Genomic DNA, 18,556 nt, shown 5'->3' on the forward strand with positions numbered 1-18,556 from the left:
ACTCTGGCATGGTTTCCAAGCTCCTGAGTGATGTTTCCCTACAGCCCCAGGAGCTGTTTTGCCTTTGCAAAATGTCTTACGCAGTTGAGTTTCCCAGTGCCACAGGCTTACAGGGCTTTTGGTAGTGGCATCCTCTCTTGCTTATCCCCATGTTAAGGTAAATGACTATATTAGGGTTCTAGCACTTCCGAGTGACCTGCAGGTGGGCCTGCCTGGTCCTAAAATAATCTCAAAAAGCAGGTGGGGCTGGAGGAGATGAGCCACATCTGAGGAACTGAGAGAGATCTCAATTTTTATTTCCTACTTTGGCAGGTGGTGGATAAAGTGTTTGGGATTCAGAAGACCAAGGGATACTACTGGACAGGCTGTTTCTAGCCTCCTTCTGGCTGAGGAAGCTCTATGCATGTGTATGTGTGAGGAAAGGCAATGGAAAGGGAAAGCAGAGAGGATACAGGCTGAACAGGAGCAAGAATGAAAAGGGATCATTTTGCAAGGACAGTGAGTCTCAATCCTAGCAGGCCTCTGTGTATAGGATATGGAGTACAGGGTGAAGGAAAAAAGCAGTGCCCAATTTCAGCAACAGTTCTCCACTGTTTAGCTCCTAGCTGGATAGCGAAGGAACAGGCCAGATCAAATCCCATACCGGGCTTGCCTGTCAGGGAAATTAGTGGGACTTGAGCTCTTGCCAGAATCTGGCTATGCGTGTTGGTGAAGGTGGGTGTCTTCATAGCACCTGACCCTCTCTGTCTGAAAGCAACAGTAAAGAAAGCTGCTGCAGGACAAACCGAGGTGGGGATGAAGGGGGTATCTCATATTTCACTACCAGTACAGAGCTTATTTTAAGGTCTGTTTTCCACAGAAACTGAGGCTTTCAGAATGGATGGTCTGACAGTCATTCGGTTGAATTACATGTTACTGAGTTAATTACGTCTTAAAATTATGCACTGCAGTGGTGCAAAGGGATCCTGCTCAGGGGTGATATGGGTTTTCTCAGCTCTAGCTAGAGGCAGGGCCAGGAGACCGGCAATGCCTGAAGAGATATGCTATTTTTGACCGATGTCTTTTTTCAATCCCAACCTGTCACTTCACAGTCTCATTGGGAGGTAGGCTTGTTTGATGCTGCTCCACCTTGGGAGCCAAGACTCCCCGCAGATGCAGGTTTCCAGTGGACTCTGGAGCCCTGGATGCATTTCAAGTTGCTCAGTTGTGGCATGATTTGTCTGAAGGACATGGGTGCACATACTCCTTGTGCTTTTCCTGGAGTCCCTCCTACCTAGAGAAGCAATGCCCTTGTCAGGTACCTGCCTGCTCTGGCTGGGTGCAGTAGAGCCCTGTGTTTGTGGGGAGGCCCTGCAGTGGACTTCCTCTCTCAGCTTCCTTCAGGACCCTTGAGTGACTGCCTGGGTAAGGCCACAAGGCCAGTATGCCAAATAATTGAGCTGGGCATCAGGGGGTGGGGGAGCAAGCCTATACCTTTCTATCACATGCTAGGATATGTGAGGTGGGAACCCTAGGTTAAAGTGGCTGGAAACTGTCCTGGGTCATGTAGGTCGTCGTGTGGGATAAGGGGACTAATAGTCAACATAAGCTCTACTTCCTGCCTTTCCCCGCATAGCAGGAAAGAGCAATTTCTACATGTGTGAGGTCCCTATTGAATTTCTTCTGGAACAAACTGGCAGAGAACTGTGGAGTGGCTGCAGGAGATAAACAGATTGGGCTGCAGGGAACTGAGTAACTGGTAGGTCTTTGCCCTGGTACCTGCCTGGGTGGGTGGTCATCTGTGCTAAAGATAACACAGTCCTGTAGCCCAATTCAAAAAAGAGAAGGAATTTCAGGTGAAATTCTTCCATCACACAGCCTCCACCAGGCAGCAGGTGCCCAATAGGCTGCTCTGCTTGTCTGTTGTCATGGGTGGAGGTACCTAAAGTCTTTTGTGGCCAAAATAGTAAATACTATTTACTGGCAAAGGGGCCAGCTGAACCTCTGCTGTCACACTGCAGGTGTGCACATGGATGCACATGGATGGTCTATAACAGTGCTGCAGACAGTCATTCTTGATAACCCTCCACTGCTGCTTCTACAGTCCATTCTTCCTGTTCTCCTGTGAGTACTGCCCACTTACCTTTATGCTCTAAAAGCTACTTTCTCATTTGTATATTTTTGCTTGGAATTAAAGGCCTCACTTTGCACCTGGACAGCTCTGTGCAGCTCACTGCAATGGGAAACAAGCCCAGTACCCCTATTACTCTTGGCTGGCCACATGAGCACCCAGACTTTTGGGTAACTCCAGCCTGCTCTCCAGATCAGGAGGCTGAAGGTGTAAGCCACCACAATTGGAATTGAAGTCTCTGTTCTGTGTTGAGATCCAGTACTAAAAATATAAGACTGGGTGATTCAGGAGCAAGTGGCAGGTCTTTCTATCTGGGTCTGTCCTGAGAGGGGAAAAGCAATCTCCAAACCAGGTGTGAATCCCACAAGTGTGGTGCTCACATGCTCTCCCTCCAGATTTGTTCTCTGGAAATTAGGTTCCAAGCAGCCACAAGTCCACTTCAGAGAGGGTACTAGCCAGTATCACAACACACTGCTTATGTGTTGTGTTCTTCAGTGTTGTGTTTGACTGTCAGCATCCCCCTGAAACCTGTGGGTGTTTTCATGGGGTGCTCTTCAGCAGTGGGTGAAATTTCCCCCTGTGCAGAGAACCCTGACAGGGCCTATGCATCATCTGTGTCCTGATTTGACCCTAAAAGGAAGTGGAACTTGGTGGTATGGAGGACTTTGATGGTGCTAAAACCCTGCCTCAGTCCCCCTGTGTAGGGATGAATTCCCTCTGCCATTCCAAGAGTTTGGAGGGAGTCAGGGTGATGCTTCACTGAGAATCTCCTTCTCCTGCTGACACAGCTTGTTCTGAAAATGGAGAAGGAAGGAAAGGCAAAGCAGCCCAGCTGCCTCTGCTGCTTTCTGTGACTTTCTATGGACGGTTCCCCAAACAAGACTTCTGTGTTCACTTCCACTAACTGTAGACCCCAATGCATACAATAACATTGATGAATAGCTTCAAAATAGCCTGGAGCAGAGCATCAGGTCTTCTGTTAGAGAAGCAGAATAACATACAAGAACTGACCTCAGAGTTATTTTCCAAGGCAACAAGGTATTTAAGCTGTTTAGGCCGCTTATGAAACCTTACAAGGACTCTCTGTGCACCTTTAGGTACTTAAATTGCTCTGAAAGTTTGATCTGTGCATTTTTTTCCTTTCTACTTCACCCCTTCTGTTTTTTTATCCTTTGATTCCTTTCCCTTCTCTATACGACTCACATGCTTTGTCTCCCCTGCCCTCCCCATACCTTCCTCATTCTGATTAAGTTGGACAGGTAAATCATTTGGGGTTTTCAGATGTTCAGGAGGAAGTGGGACTGAGTTATTTACAGTCTCAGCAGGGGTCATGTGGGTGAGACAATGTCCTCTGGGAGCCTCGTGTCTCTTTGAGATGTCTGAGGCTGCTTCAGTAGACACAGAGCAACTGAAGCAAAGCAACCAGCCACACCACTGACTTTGTTGATGGGGCAGGGGAAGGGAAGGTTCCTCAGGTGAGTCCTGCAGCAGCGTTTTTGTGGAAACAAGTACAGGCCAAGGAGTCTTTAGTGATAATTTAACAAGGAATGACTCCAGTAATTCCACAATTACCAGACCCCAGGGTGTGAGGGAGATAAAGCTGGGGAGACTGAGAGGTTGGCCTCATCTCCTGCCGACTCCAGAACTGGGGGAGACATAAAAGTAAGCTGAAAGACCCAGGTTTTCTTGAACACTGCTCACAGGCCAGACTGACATTCAAGGGGAAGTCAGCAACCTGCCCAACAAGCAGTAAAGCCACTGCATGGGTTTTATTTATTCATTTTTAATTTCTGGCCCACAAATATGGCTGTTGCAAGCTGCTGGATGTCACAGGTTTTCCTCCCCTCTTGACCAGCTTTAACAGCAGTCAGCTTCTTTCAGTTCTTCATGGGGGGTCCTTGCAAAGCTAGGAGAGGATATGAGCCCTTCCCAGCCCAGACTTCCCAATGTCTACTTGCCCAGTGCTTTCCCCCCCAGAGGTGTGGCAGCCTCTCCTTGGGGAATGCAGTGCTTGAAAACATCTGTAGGAGTGTTGGGGAGAGGCTGCAGTCTGAGAAAGGTGCTAACATAGAGTTAGCACATAGAAACCCAACCAGCCAGGAGTGGGGAAAGATTAGGATTAGGGAAGACAGATTTCTCTGAGCTGTTGTGGTATGGCAGGAAAGAAGCATATGGACTCCAAGATGACTGCTTTTGTCCTCTTTCCTCTCATCTGTCATGACTGGCTCCTTCCTCTTTTATCCCCACTCATATTTATAGTTGTTTTGCATGTGAGATCCACACTAAGAGAATTTCCAAGGCAGCTGGTGCCACTTCCCTTTTTTCCAGGAAGATGGGAGGCCCAGGGGATTTTAGCTTATGAAACAGTGGAGCAGGGCATCCAATGACCTGACCTGACTTGCTGGAGGAGCTTTGTCTTTCAGTGTTTAGGTACAGCAAGGACCCTGACTGTAAGTTCTCCAGTAAGCTCCCAGGAGCTCCAGTAGTCTCAGCCTTCTGTGAACCCCCTGTTTTTCCTGGGGCTCACCATTTGCTTTGCCTTTCTGTGGCTGCATCCTCCTCTTTCTCCTTGCTGAAGATGCTGCGCTCCAGCTGGATTATATTTAGTAGCACTGCTGTCACCCCAATTCTTCAACGTCTTTTATGAATCATTCTGTGGTCTCCTTGGTTCTGCTGCTATATGTTTGACTTCCTGTACATTACAAGGAAGCCTGCTCATATTTCTGTATCGTCTGTAGTCCTCAGTGGGGGAGGAGAGCAGAACAACAGCCTCCCATAGACACTCCTTCTTCAGCAATGCTTTCATCCCCCCAGATCCTGCTCTCAGACTTGAAAAATCTTGATTCTCTCATAAGGCATTTCTGTCTCTAGCTGTGGTAGATCAATCAATGGAGCCAGTGACTCTCCATGGGAGGTTTGCATTTAAATGGAGTATTTAGGTCACAGCTTTCCTGTGCCCCAGGTCTTGTACATAAAGGTGACTGACATAAAAACCACCGAAGAGCATTGGGTGAGACCTCTTCCCTGTGCTCACAATGAGTAAAATTGGTTGACTAGGCAGGGTAGGTTGCTGCAGGGTTAGATCAGAGGGCTATTAGCAGGGAGGCTGTCAGCCAGGAGGGGCATGGTGGGCTGTGCTGCTGGCTTTGGACTGAGGATCATTTGCAGGACAAATCTGAGGTGCAACAGCTGCAACCGCAGGGGAGGCTGGAACATGGGTATAAGAGGTACTGTAGCATGATCCTAGGAGAAGGAGAGGATGAGCACTGAGAGGCTGAGGCAGCTTTGCCTGTGATGTGCTGGCCTCAGTACCATTCTCAAAGGCACCTGTTTGTTTTTGCAGAGTCATCTGATTTGAGTGAGGCTGAAGAAGCTGAAATAGAGACAATCAGGCAGCACAGAGAGGAGCTTTTGGAGGACATTAAGGTAAGGACCATCTTGTTCCTCCTCTCTGCATAGCCTTCTCAAAAATGTGTTCACCAGGGAATCTCTTCACATAACAGTCCAGGCCATGCAGAAGTGCTCCTGCACAGGTGATATTTGCTTTGGCATGATCCAGCTTGACTTCTGAGGTTCAGGCTGCCCCAGCATGTGTCACCAGTGTTCATCCAATTTGTGGTTCTCTCTGCTACAGGAGTCATCAACTACTATAATGGGGCATTTGAGAAAGGCTTCTCAACTCATTAGCAGGAATGAGCTAGGATCCCATACTTAACATTAAGGAACCTTCACTAAGTCATACTGGCAGAGATCTGGCTCAGCATTTATGGTTATTTCTAATTACTCACTACCTGATAATGACATATCATCCCTAGTTACCTCCTGCAACCCTCCAAGTTTTTCAAACTTTTATTTGCTTTGTGGACCTCTAACAAGTCCTCCATGAAGGATCTTGTCTCTTTAGAAAGGTGCAACAGCAGGACTTTCCACACAAGCTTCCAAGGTCGAACTTGTTTTTCTTCTTTGCTTTTAGCAGACCTGTGGATTTACTCTACTGACTCCCCAAAAATCTGCAAGTGACATATTCAAAATCACTCAGTAATACCACATCACATTCATGCATGGTGCTGCACAGTTTTATTCTGTTTTCCATCACCATGGCATGTGGCTTCCAGCTGAGAGAGCTTATTGAACTGAATCATTGGACCTACACTGATTTTCTGACAGCATGAAGATGTTCAGATGCCTGGGGAATGGGTGCAGTATTTCCTTGCATAGGATAGAACATCGAGCCAAATACCTATTGCTTCTCAGGCTTTCAGATGTAACATCTCTGCTGCAAAGTCAGAATGGTGTCATGTCCCTTCTTGCAAAATAGGTTGGTTGTTACCTATTCAGTTTCTAGAGTGAACAGTGGGCAGTGCAGAAAGCAGGATATGTGAATAGGAACACTACATGTTTTTACCTGGTATGGCCAGAGAAAAGATGCTAGACTACACAGACACATATCCTAAACCCCAAAGCCATTGATCAGTGGGGTATCCATTGTTCAGTAGAGAAGGATGAGTTTAGGTGAAAGGGTATCTATCACTAGAGAAATTTTTCCAGAGTGGATTTCTTCAGAGATCATCTAGCAATATCCTTTAACACAAAGACCTGGAGGGACAGCTTGTGGGGGGGGAGGGGAGAGGGAGAGGAGGGAAGAGGATGGGTCTAAACTTGGCTGTTAAACTGACAAAATACAGTAATGAGGAAGAAAAAACTGTGATAATCATTTGTAATTTAGGAGCTATGATCATGGCTTTGTCACATTTGTGCACCACCAAAACTTATTAAGGAACATCCTCAGTTCTGGCAGATTGATGAAACAAGACAGAAGGAAAGCAGGAAGCAAAATCAAAGTTCAGATGCTCTTTTAAATGGTGGAATGTCAGAGAACTTCACAGTTCCTGTATCTGGGTGCATACTGTGGCCATGTCCTCATTCCTTGTTGAGGCAATACCTAGGATGTAAGAACCTTTCTTCCTCTGACCATTCTGATGTGCATGGGGAAGAATTTGAGTGATTCCTGGAGAAGACCTGTGATGCACTGTGGCTCCTAGACAGTGAGGGGGTCCAGAACTGCAGGATGGAAACAAGGAGATCATAGTGATCTTGGTTTCTGTGGTAACTCACATAGTTCAACCAAGAGGGCCACAGTCTGTCATGGACCTAAAGGAAGATGAATATTACAATTAAGACTCAAAATCAGGCAGTGATTCCTCTTCTTTTCCTCCTCCCCCTTTTTTTCTCCACTTAAAGGCAGATATCCACTCACTGGTATTTGATTGATAGGGCATTAAAAACTCTGTGTTTTACAACTTGGCCACTTCAAGTCTATTTCAGCCTGCCAATTACTGGTTCCACTTCTGCTTTGCTGGATGTGTAGCAGGGCTATGCAAAGTAAAAGCCAGAAGGAAACAGGCATGATGGAAAGAGTCTCACACATGACATCCTTTGAGGAGCTGAAATGTTACTGGGCTGAGTTCTCTCTCTTCCATGCTGTATAAGCATGACTTCTAGCCCTGGATGACAACGGGCCTGAGAACACCTTTTTGCTTCTCTACCTCTTTTCTTTCAGCTGGAATCCATTTTGGATGGGCAGGGTCACTTCAGAGCAATACCCATTTCACAGAAAACCTTAGCTGGTCCTTGATCCATGGAGCAAGGAGTTTAACTGACCTGCTCCCTATCAGCAGGGCTTCTCCTACAGCTGAGGGGAGAAGTAAAACATGCTCTGTATGTGTCGCCTGCCTTTCCCACCATCTCCCTCATCCCCCTGCTCTTTCTCCTGCAGAAGCTGAAAAAAGAGATTGCTGAAGTGTTTGCAGAGATAGAGCGCTTCCAAAATGCAGAGGAGAGGCGAGAGGCAGACCTTATCCCTGGGGAACACACCAGGCAAGTGGGGCAAGATGGGTATCCCTTTGTTTAAAAAGTGTCTCATTGGTTGTTGAGTAAACAAGAGCACCAATAGGATTTGGATCACATCAAGAACAGGGAAATTAGGCCAGGAATGTCCTTCTCTCCTCTGAGATTTCTCTTTACTCCTGGACAGTCAGACACCTGTCCTTGAGATACCTGAGCTGTCTTGTAAGTGTGCTAAGTGAAACATGTCCTTTTATTCTAAATCTGAGTTTCCTGCACCTTTGTGTCTGCAGCAAATTATCACAGAAGGATAAACTTCTGTCCCTGGGCCGGAAGAAGTTCAACATGGACCCTGCAAAGGTAGGATTTGCTCATTACAGCTATGAAGGGAAAGCTGGGAAGAAGAGCTTCTGTTGGCTACTGGTCCACTTGCAGCTACCCATGCCAAAGGAGCTAGAGCAGGGGACCATGGGGCTAGTTTCCTACCTCACTAAGACCAGTTAATAGCACCCTCCTTCCTTTACCTGAATGAGATCTTCTGACAAGATGAAGCTTTGTTGCCTCCCCCCATCATGTGTCCATAGGGCATCCCATCAAATGCAACCCAAGCTAAAGAGATATAAAGAGAGGATGGTTTAACTGTGCCAATGTGTCAAGAGAAACAAATATCCCTCAGCCTAGCCCTTCTTGCATATGTGAGGCTGAGAACTGCCCATAGTATGGTGGTGGATGATGAGGTAAGGGGAAGGTGAGAAGTTCTGAGAGTGTGTCAGGTTCCTCAGCTCATTCCTCAATGGAAGAGGCCAAGCTGCCACTGTTGTTTTGGAGGCAAGTGGTATTGCTTGGACTGTGGAGAGAATCTAGGCTTTCTACTTCCTGGAACTCTGACCAGTGGCCTCCAGACTCCAGAGTCTTCAGTGCTCTACAGAAGACTCTAAAATCAGCATGACTAGGTAGAGAAGATGTGAGAAAGACAGTTTTCTCTTCCTTTCTCCTCACTGGTGGATCAACTTTCCGAACTCTGTAAGGAAAACCACAAGCTGAAATTGAACGATTGCTTACCATCAGCTAACCACAGCTAGTGTCTTGAAGGCTGCTGCTCTGAGTAGCAACTTTTTAATGCCTCCTCCTCTGCCTTGCTGGGACCCTCAAGCTGCCTGTCCCAGTGTCCTCATTGCAGCTAGAGGACATGACAGTCCACTGGTTATCCCTCTGCCAGTGGTAGCTACTTTAGAGCACCCACATCAGTATTTACAGCCCACATGAGAACTGGCTTCCTTTTTGTCTCATAGTCTGAGCTTGGTTTGAGGCCCCAGTGGTGTCTCTCTCTGTGGGGCACTGTGCAATGCTGTGCAGAAATACCTGAACTAATTCTGACCCCCAAACAGTCTAGCTTTTTTAGCTCCATGCTGATCTGCCTGGCTGAAATGTCATATTAAGTGCCTATATTGTTTTTAGTTTAGAGCAAGCCCAGTCAGATCTCTGTTTCTTGGTTCACTTTGTGCTACTTTCCATAGCCCGAGAGACGTTATGATGCAAGGAACTTTATTTGTCCCTCCCTATTAAGGTTACATTTCATCCCTGTAATGCTGTTACTTTAAATGAGTTCTTATCCCCAAGAGCACAGGGCGAGTTCCTGAGGTGAGGGGAGGTAAGGACTAGGAATAAGGCTGAACAAAATCTTTGGGGACAATCACTTTTTTCCTGGAAAATAGAGCTGCATCAGCACTGCAATATTCTGCAAAATTAAATTAATCTTACTGAAATTCCATCTGGGGAAAAGGAAAGAAAAATACTGTGGAAAAATCTCCCAAACATTTCAATTTCTTCTCTTGAAACTGCTTTTCTTAGGGGCATTTTAGAAATAGGTTTTTTTATGTATTACATGGCAAAGTGAATTGATTCAGTTGAACATTCTGATGGATCTAATAAAATTTTCATTCTTTCATTACATTTTGTGTGGAGAATTGCAATGTGGTCTGGAGATTTGCAGTGATTTTAAATATTGTTATGAATCTGAATAAAACCTCAGCTTTCCTTGACTTTGAAAATCAGGAAATTATGTTTAAAACAGAATGTTGTCTGTTTGCACAGTGCAACTCAGATTTTCTGTATTCCTTGAAAAGTGTCCTTACTTGGTGGAGAAGATGGAGCTGAACAGATTGCAGACTCTTCTGTTCTGTGACTTAGAGAAAAGTTTGGGGAAAAAAAATTAAATCATCTCAAGCCAATTTTTTGTTTGAGTACATTTTTTGATTATGTCATTTTGGTTTTTTAATGAACTTTTTTTCTTTAAATCAAATCAATCTGGAAAAAAATGACATTTGGGAACAAAACACAAACATTTTGATTGAAAATGTTAAAATTAACTATTTGACTTTGCCTTAAATCTACCTGCCTTTCTGGGGTTTTTTTTAACCTACACAGAACTTTTTGTTTGAGTTTCCAGCCCAGTGAAACATGTTTATACAAGTCTAGAGATGAACTGGGAGTGACTCACAGCAGGTAGATGACAAGGGATGGAATAAGGTGGGAACATGGTTGTGTGCTCCCATGGAGGGACTGGGGAGTAACAGAGGAGGCAACACCATCAAAGCCAAGGAAGGCTGATATCAGGATGTTAGGGTTTTGCTTTCTTGCTAGCTCCCAGAACTGTCTTACTTTGCTGTCTTGCTTCTCCTCCCACAGGGGATCCAGTACCTGATAGAGCACCAGCTGTTGTCTTCAGACCTTCAGGAGATTGCCAAATTCCTCCATAAGGGCGAAGGCCTGAACAAGACAGCCATTGGGGATTATCTGGGTGGGAGGTGAGCAACCCAGGCAAGCTGAGGAGGTCCTTTGGAAGCCCTGTCCTGCCTGGCCCCTCTCAGCTACCATTTTAGATGAATAGGCGGGTGCTGAGATTGAATGTGGCCTCAAACTGCTGTGGACTGGGTGGCCACATGCATCGGGAGCGTCCCTGTGAGTGTGGCTAGAGCTATGCACATGGACTGCCTCTCCTTCCGTCTGTAATGGGGTCAGTCTTCCTAGATAACGAGTGGTACTCATGTGGCTTGGCTTCTCATGGGGCAGAGGGGAAGGGGGGGAGGCAAGATATGCACCATATGCATGTCACCATACCAAGTGGCATCTGAACTGAGCAGGGTCAAAACTCTCCTCTCACCTTTCCTTCTTGTTCTTTCCCAGGGATCCCACAAACATTCAGATCCTCCAAGCCTTTGTGGCATGTCACCAGTTTGCCAACCTCAACCTGGTGCAGGCATTGAGGTGAGTATGCAAGTGCAGGAAGGAGTGGGCAGAGCAGACTCCTGTTCAGCCACTGGGTCCACTGGGAAGGTTGTGAGACCTCACTGGGCTTCCCCAGGCTGGGACTCTAGGCCTGTCTGGGTAGCGTGTCCTGTTGCTCTGTGAGGTGTGTTGACATGTTTCCCTGGGGAATCTCCTTCATGGCCTGTTGACTGGGTTGGTCATATGCAGAGAAATGGGGAAAGCAAGGCAGGTCACTGTGGCTTGGATGGATGGTGAGACAGTAGCAACTTATTTTTTGCACCAGGAAACATACCATTCATACTGTGACAGGGTCCATTACATTAGTGACAAAGTGACTCTGTCCTAGGGCATATCATTCTCCTGTAGGGCAGCCTCCTGACAAGATTCTTTCTCTTGAGGTCCCTGCTCCCTTGAAGAGCACCTTGCTGGGCACTCATTAGGGAACAGGACCTATGATTTGCAGCATTTTTGGTTCTGCTACCTCCTTGAGGCTGATGAGCCCAGGTAATTTCTAGAGAGAGGAGCTGAGCTCCTGCTTCATACAGGCGCACTGTATTATCTTCCCCATGTGGTGGGATGACTCCCCTTCTTTTCATGGTGTCCAGGGGCTGAAGGAAAGGATAAATGTCTCTTGGACACAGTCTGAATAAGTCTCTGGCATGTTATTCCCAACAGACAGTTCCTGTGGAGCTTCCGGCTGCCTGGGGAGGCACAGAAGATTGACCGGATGATGGAGGCCTTTGCCAACTGGTACTGCAAGTGTAACCCAGGAGTATTCCAGTCCACAGGTAGTTATAAGGAGAAGAAGGCCTGTGAAGCTGAGCTCCACTGTTTGCTGCAGAGGGGAGCCTTCTTTTCCCAGTCACAAAAAACAGAGGGCATCACTCAGGAGTGTGGATGTTGCTCTCTGTATTCTCTTAAGTCAAAGGAGTCAGTGCAGTTCCTGTGAAGCTTTTCAATAGGCTGAGGGTCTCCAATCCTCCTTTTGTTATTATGTTCCGACCCATCACAAAAGGTAATAGACTTGAGAAGTGCGCCAAGCCCCACGTACCTCATCACAGCGGGGTACAAAACCCTGCCAGCACTAGCACTGACAGATGCCAACTTGTAGAAATATGTCTGTTGGCACAGTCATTACATGACCGGAGCTACCCAATTTGCCCCATTAGGGAATTGCCTCCATCATAGCAGAGCAACTCTCATCTAGCCCTGTCTGTCTCTCTTATTCCTAGCAAAGGGGACATCTCCCATTGCTTCCTATAGCTGAGGGGTTGAGGCTGTTCTGTGACTGAAACCCATGCCACCTATTAGGACCTAGATAGATTTGCTCTCTAAAGCAACACTTCACCCATGCTGGTTCTTTTCCTCCTTGCCAGATACCTGCTATATACTCTCCTTCTCTATCATCATGCTTAACACCAGCCTGCACAACCCCAATGTGAAAGACAAACCCCCCTTTGAGAGGTTTGTATCCATCAACCGAGGCATTGACAATGGAGGTGACCTACCAGAAGAGCTCTTAAGGGTAAGAAGGGCTCTGGCCTCCCATTTTCTCATCAGTTCCTCTTTCCTCTGTGGCTTGGGGTCCACTGAAGACCAAAGATCCATCATTCCCAGTGTAATACAGATCTACTGACCTTCTCCCTTGCAAGGGGAAGGGCTGCTCCAGGAAAGAGAGCAATATGTGCAAAAGGAGAACTGGAAGACACAGAAAGTGCTTTGGAGAGGGGCAGCACATGAACAGGTGAAGACATGGAACAGGAGAGATGGGCCTGGAGACATGCAGGGAATGGCTGTGTGGGTTTAAGCAAACTTGTGTGTGTGAGAGAGGAACATATACTGTCACTACGTGAGAGAAGAAGAGATACTGAAAGATAGAGACACAAAGCCAGAATGCATGTGTGAGAATATACACAAAATACAGGTGGAGAACAGACATGCCCTGGGGGTGTGACGTAAAGCCAACCTGTAAAAGCGGTCTATGAGCAGGCTAGAGAGTGGAACAAAACCTGTGTGGGAGGAGGCTGAGGGCTCAGCTGTGGGTGTTTGTGTGTTGTGTAGGTGTGAGGCAGGTTTCCAAGCTGGTCAGTGACTGCTGTGAGTTTCAAAGAGAGACTAACATCCTGGAGCCCCAACTCTGAATGAATTTTTCCAATGGGTCTATGTGAATGGGGCTTCCAGCCCTTTTGGAGCTGGCTGGGTACCTGGCTCTTTTGGCCAGCTTTGAAAGTCCTACCCTTTGGGGCAGGGACTGCCTGTTTCTTGGGGGTGGGGGAGGGGGGAGAGGAGGGAGGCAATGGGTGAGGATGTCACTGTGGCCCAGATTATTAATTCCTTTCCCTTTTTCCTATCTAAGTGTCCCAGCTGACCCCAGTGTTCATGTAAGTCTGGACACCAGAGCCTGGCCTCTTGTACCAGGACGTGTCTCTATGTGAGCAGAACTAACAAGTCCCAGAAGAGTGTCAGGGTCTCTTCCAGCATCTATAAAGCTCTCAGCAGGTCCATGGTATCTCTGATCCCAAAGGATGAAGATACAGAAGGGGAGACAGAGGCAGGAGAAGTAGTGATTAGCAGACCTGGAGCAACCACTTTCCCAAGGGCTTAGCAGTCAGGTTGCCTGCCCTCTGAGGCAAGGTAGAAGTGGACAGCCTGCCTGTCTGTGCCTAGCCTCATCCAATGAGCCTGTGGACAATAACTTGTGCCTTGTGTCAAAGAGGCCGCTAGCACTCCACACTTGGGTTTGTTGAGCAGCATCCCCTCAGGTTGTGTCATTTCTTTTAGACAATTTGAGGGAAGTTGCAGGTGCCTGTACTTCTAGTTTTATTCATGACTTGGGGCTTGTGCAAAAAATGATGGCAAATGCCAAATATGCAAGTGTCATCTTTGTATCACTTTAAAACTAGTAACCTACCTCGCTGCCATTCTGCTGTTATAAATGTCACACATTGTGTGCCTCTGTGCAAATGCCTCTGTTCTGTGAAATGTGTCTCCTTGTGGCCATGCGGACCTGAGTGTGGGTCTGTGCATGCATGTTCTCAACCAAGTGCTTGGTTATTGGATGGCACTCAGAGCCCAGAGACAGGGCTGCAGTCCCTGTCACCTTCTTCCTCCCCTGTCCACTTCCTTAGTACTACCTGCAGTGCCACTTGTGCGACATGCTGGGGTCAGGCACTGCAGCCTCTCTTGATGTGGGCATGCACTTTTGTGCCTGTGGATTTCCAAAATGGGCCTGTTTTGACAAAGGATGAAGAAAACAAGATGGCTGTTCCACCTGAGACCTTGTGAGGTGTACACTGAGAGCTGTTGTATGTCCAGTGCTGACTACACATTCCTCTCCCCATTCACCTGCCTGCCCCCATGGAAACAGAGTGATGAACTGGATGGATCCAGGTTGTGTACAAGCTTTGTCAGAAAGATGTCTTCTTTTGTCTTTCTGTCTCCCCTCTCCTCCTCCCCCCAAAACACTTTGGGGCAGAGTCTGTTTGAGAGCATAAAGAACGAGCCATTCTCCATACCAGAAGATGATGGGAATGATCTCACACATACTTTCTTCAACCCTAGCCGTGAGGGCTGGCTCCTGAAACTAGGTAAGTGGAAGGATTCCCATAGTTCACCTGAATCCTCTCCCTGTATGCACCTCTCCCCCGCCCGCCCCCCGGCCTTGCCTCCCATCACCAGTCTTCCCCAAGAAATCCAAAACCCGGCCAGGCAGCAGCATTTCTACCTTCCTTCCTTCCTTCCTTCCTTCCTTCCCGTTGGCTGCAATGGGGTGAGGCTGACACCTGCTGTTGAAACTAAGCACTGGCTCTCTCCTGCCAGCCCACTCCTGTAGGGTCTGTTTGCTCCAAAGGGGACCCAGAAAGATATCCCTCACACCTCTCCATTCCTAGATCCGTCAGAGCATGACTGGCTCCCTCTGCGTGTGTCCAACATGTGGCATCACATCAGTGGTCAGCATTGCAGTTGCCACCTAGGGGCTGATCTACGGGGAGGGCTGAGAGATTGTGTGAATTTGTGGAGCAGGGGAGAAGGATGGCAGAGTGTGGGACTAATGGCTTTTGAACCTCACTGCCTTTAGGAGGACGTGTGAAAACCTGGAAACGCCGTTGGTTCATCCTGACTGATAACTGCCTGTACTACTTCGAATATACCACAGTAAGGGCTTAAGTCCAGGTTGGGAAACTGCATCCTGAGTGGTTACAAATCTTTGAGGGGACTGAGAGGTGCAGAGGGTATGGGGCAATTCTTCCTTTCAACCCTACATTCCCAGACTGAGTTCAGACCTCATTTCTCTCCCATGCCAGCTCCACTCCTGACAGTGATGGATGCTGACACTGAAGCTTTTGTTGTGATTTCTTATTAACTAAGCTCCCCATTGTATAAATGCAGGGAGTCTCCTCAGGCACACACAGCTCTTGCACCCCCCCCCCCAAAAAAAAAAAACAACACGTGTCTGGAAAACCAGAGAGGCTGTAAATCATGGCATAGGTGTGGGGAGCATGCTGGGTGTTAATTTATGTTTCCTTGTTTTCAGGACAAAGAGCCTCTGGGCATTATCCCCCTGGAGAACCTATCAGTCCGGAAGGTAGATGACCCCAAAAAGCCAGTAAGCCTTCATTGCTTGGTACTTTGACCAAAGCAGTCTCTCAGCGGGGTCAGTGGGAAGAGAGAGACCTCACTGGCCTTTCCCTTCTTGCCCTCACTCTGCAGACTTCTCTTGGGCAACACCTCTTGCCCTACACTGCCTTGGATGATGGAGCACACACACACACACACACACACACACACACCCCTGTCATGGGACACCAAGCAATCTCTCTATTCTTAATGTTCTGCTTTAGTGCTGGGGAGAGGCATTGGGGCAGTAGTTCAAGGAAAAGCATCACCCATTTGTCTTCAAGGCACAACCTCTGCCAAAAATTGCTTCCCATTCCCCCTGCCTGTACTGCTGAGGCTGGTGGGGAGCACTCACCAGCTCTAGGGTGGCAGGTAGGAGGGGAAGGGAAGTTTCTCAAGCCTGTTCTTTCCATGCTTCTCAGAGTGAAGGCACCATTCCAAACTGTCCTGTCCTCCTTTTAAACATGATTGTATTTTACTGGGGATGAACTGGTGTGAGATCAGAGTCAGTTCCAGTGTTGTGCAGTTCCTCACTGGCAGCCATTTTTTCTCTCTCCCTTGGCTGGCTGCACTGTGTGCGTGTGTGTGTGCGCGTAGGGGAGCAGAGATGAGTGCACAAAACTAACTTTTACACGTGCTGCACAAGGAGATATGGGTTTGATTTCCCTCACCATGACTTTCCATAGTGAGTTACAGCATGTGTAGACCAGACAGTGCTGTGGTGTTAGGAAACTTCCCTGGGAAGTGGTACTCTCTGTCTGTGCATTTCCTATGGATACTCACTCCTCCAATGTGGCATGGCTCTAGGAGACTTGCCTTCCTGTCTGTGTGCTGTCAGGCAGCAGAAAGGATGCTGCATTACATGAAAGGGGAGGGGTTCTTCCTGTGTGGGGCAGGGTGATCAATCCCACAAGGTGTTCTCTGGTAACTGTTGATGCCCCATCTCTCCCTAAAGCCTGTTTTAGTGTCTAGTCCTTCACAGGAGGGCTGTGTTTATCTAAGAGGGGTAGGCTGGAGATCTAACTTATAGGGAGATTCTTGGAGTGAGGAAGGTAAGACTTTGTTGTGTTTCAAAGACAGAGAGTTCCCCTTCCCTTTGGAAGCTCTCTGATCCTGTCACCCATGGCTGGAGGCAGCAGTTCTTCCTTGTCTGTCCCTCCTCCCCTCCCCTTACTGCTCCATTTTATTTCCTTCTTGACAGAATTGCTTTGAGCTCTTCAATCCCAACTGTAAAGGGCAGAAGATCAAAGCCTGCAAAACAGACGGGGATGGGAAGGTGGTTGAGGGCAAGCATCAGTCCTACAAGATCTCAGCAGCCACACCAGCAGAACGTGATGAGTGGATTGAGGCAATACGGTGAGAAGACCAGAACTTGGAGGCCTGAGGTTTTCTTTGTCCAGACCTTGGACAAATGGTCACACAGCTTGTTTGGCCACCAGCGAATGGAGCCTGGAAAAAGGAGTGGAAAGAAGTGTTCACAGCCTAGCAGCTGTGGTATCCTTTGACTCCAAGAGGTTTCAAGGCCCCTTCTGGAGAATCTGTAGCCATAGCTAAATTCTCTGCTATGGGTCTGCAGATCTCCAGTCCTGCTTTCTTGTGAGTGGTCTCTCTGTGCAGAATAGGTTGCCTCTGCCGTTCTCCGGCACTAAGTCTCTTCCTCTTGCTCTCATTTCCTCCTATTTCCAGGACCAGCATCACACAGGATCCTTTCTATGATCTCGTCTCAGCCCGTAAGGAGAAGATTGCCAACAAAAACTGAACCCTGACCTGCAGGAACATGCAGTTGTTGAGCAGCTTTCTTCCCATGCTGGGCTCTACCAGTGAAGAAATTTGGGAGTATTGGTGCCCTCTGCCTCCCACTTGGCAGGAAGATGATTGACAGAAGAACTTGCCAGATCTGCTTCTTCCTTTTCTAAACAGAAGGCGGAGGCACAGGGTGCACTCCACTGAGGACTGTCAGAGCTGTGGGCATGGCTTCTCCCATGTCCTAACATATACTTGACTGCAAGATGGCCTTTGGATTCTCCCATACAGCTAGCAGGCATGTAGGACAGGATCTGAAGGGAGACCAGAATGTCTCCAGAATGTCTCCATCCCCCAGTCATCCTCTCCAGACATCAAACCAGGCCTGGGTGTTGTTCTGTGAGGAACCATGCAGATACTTTCTGGGCAGCCAAGCATGGTTCAGTCAGTTGCAGAATAGAAAAGCCCCAGTGGTTTCTCTTCCATGAACAGATGGGCACTGAAGGTGGAGAAGGGATACTGATATTTAAGAACCACAGTGTGAAACTAGAGGCCAAAGGAAGATAAGAAGACCTCTGTTCATAAGAGACCCCCAACCTATAGCCACGATGAGGGCTGCAATTCTGGGAGGTCCCTGCTCTGTAGCTGAGGAAGTGAAAGATGTTGGAGGGAGCAATAAAGAGAAACTGTGTGTAGAGAGTCTGTGGGCCAGAGAAGCAGCTTTATGTCTTCGTCTCTATATTTTGGTGCTCAGGGGCCAGCACAGGTCTCCCCAGGGAAGAACACCAAACTCTAGCTCTCATTCTGACTCCTGGCTCCCAAGCAAAGATTGCTTACTTGCAACACTTCAGAGGGCTGGGCTCAGTATCTGAAAGACCTGCAGCCAGAAGTGAAAAAAGCTTGCAGGTGCATAAACACCACACACACGCACACACAAGCCCCCCCCTCCCCCCAGTCTTCATGCACTGTTTT

The 18,556-nt window shown here is 47.7% G+C and overlaps 1 protein-coding gene across 1 annotated transcript; it reads left to right on the forward strand.

Moving 5' to 3' along the window:
• The first annotated feature begins 5,324 nt into the window (after positions 1 to 5,324).
• Positions 5,325 to 18,172, forward strand: CYTH4 (cytohesin 4). The gene is made up of 13 exons (XM_067296087.1): positions 5,325 to 5,337; positions 5,454 to 5,536; positions 7,887 to 7,987; positions 8,248 to 8,314; positions 10,643 to 10,761; positions 11,141 to 11,221; positions 11,900 to 12,012; positions 12,601 to 12,749; positions 14,700 to 14,811; positions 15,303 to 15,379; positions 15,759 to 15,830; positions 17,043 to 17,197; positions 17,528 to 18,172. The coding sequence occupies exons 1-13, from the start codon at positions 5,325 to 5,327 to the stop codon at positions 17,598 to 17,600; spliced, it is 1,215 nt and encodes a 404-aa protein (XP_067152188.1). The 3' UTR covers positions 17,601 to 18,172.
• Positions 18,173 to 18,556: the final 384 nt, after the last annotated feature.

This window comes from Apteryx mantelli, chromosome 1 (assembly GCF_036417845.1).
Source record: "Apteryx mantelli isolate bAptMan1 chromosome 1, bAptMan1.hap1, whole genome shotgun sequence".
Lineage (NCBI taxonomy): Eukaryota > Metazoa > Chordata > Aves > Apterygiformes > Apterygidae > Apteryx > Apteryx mantelli.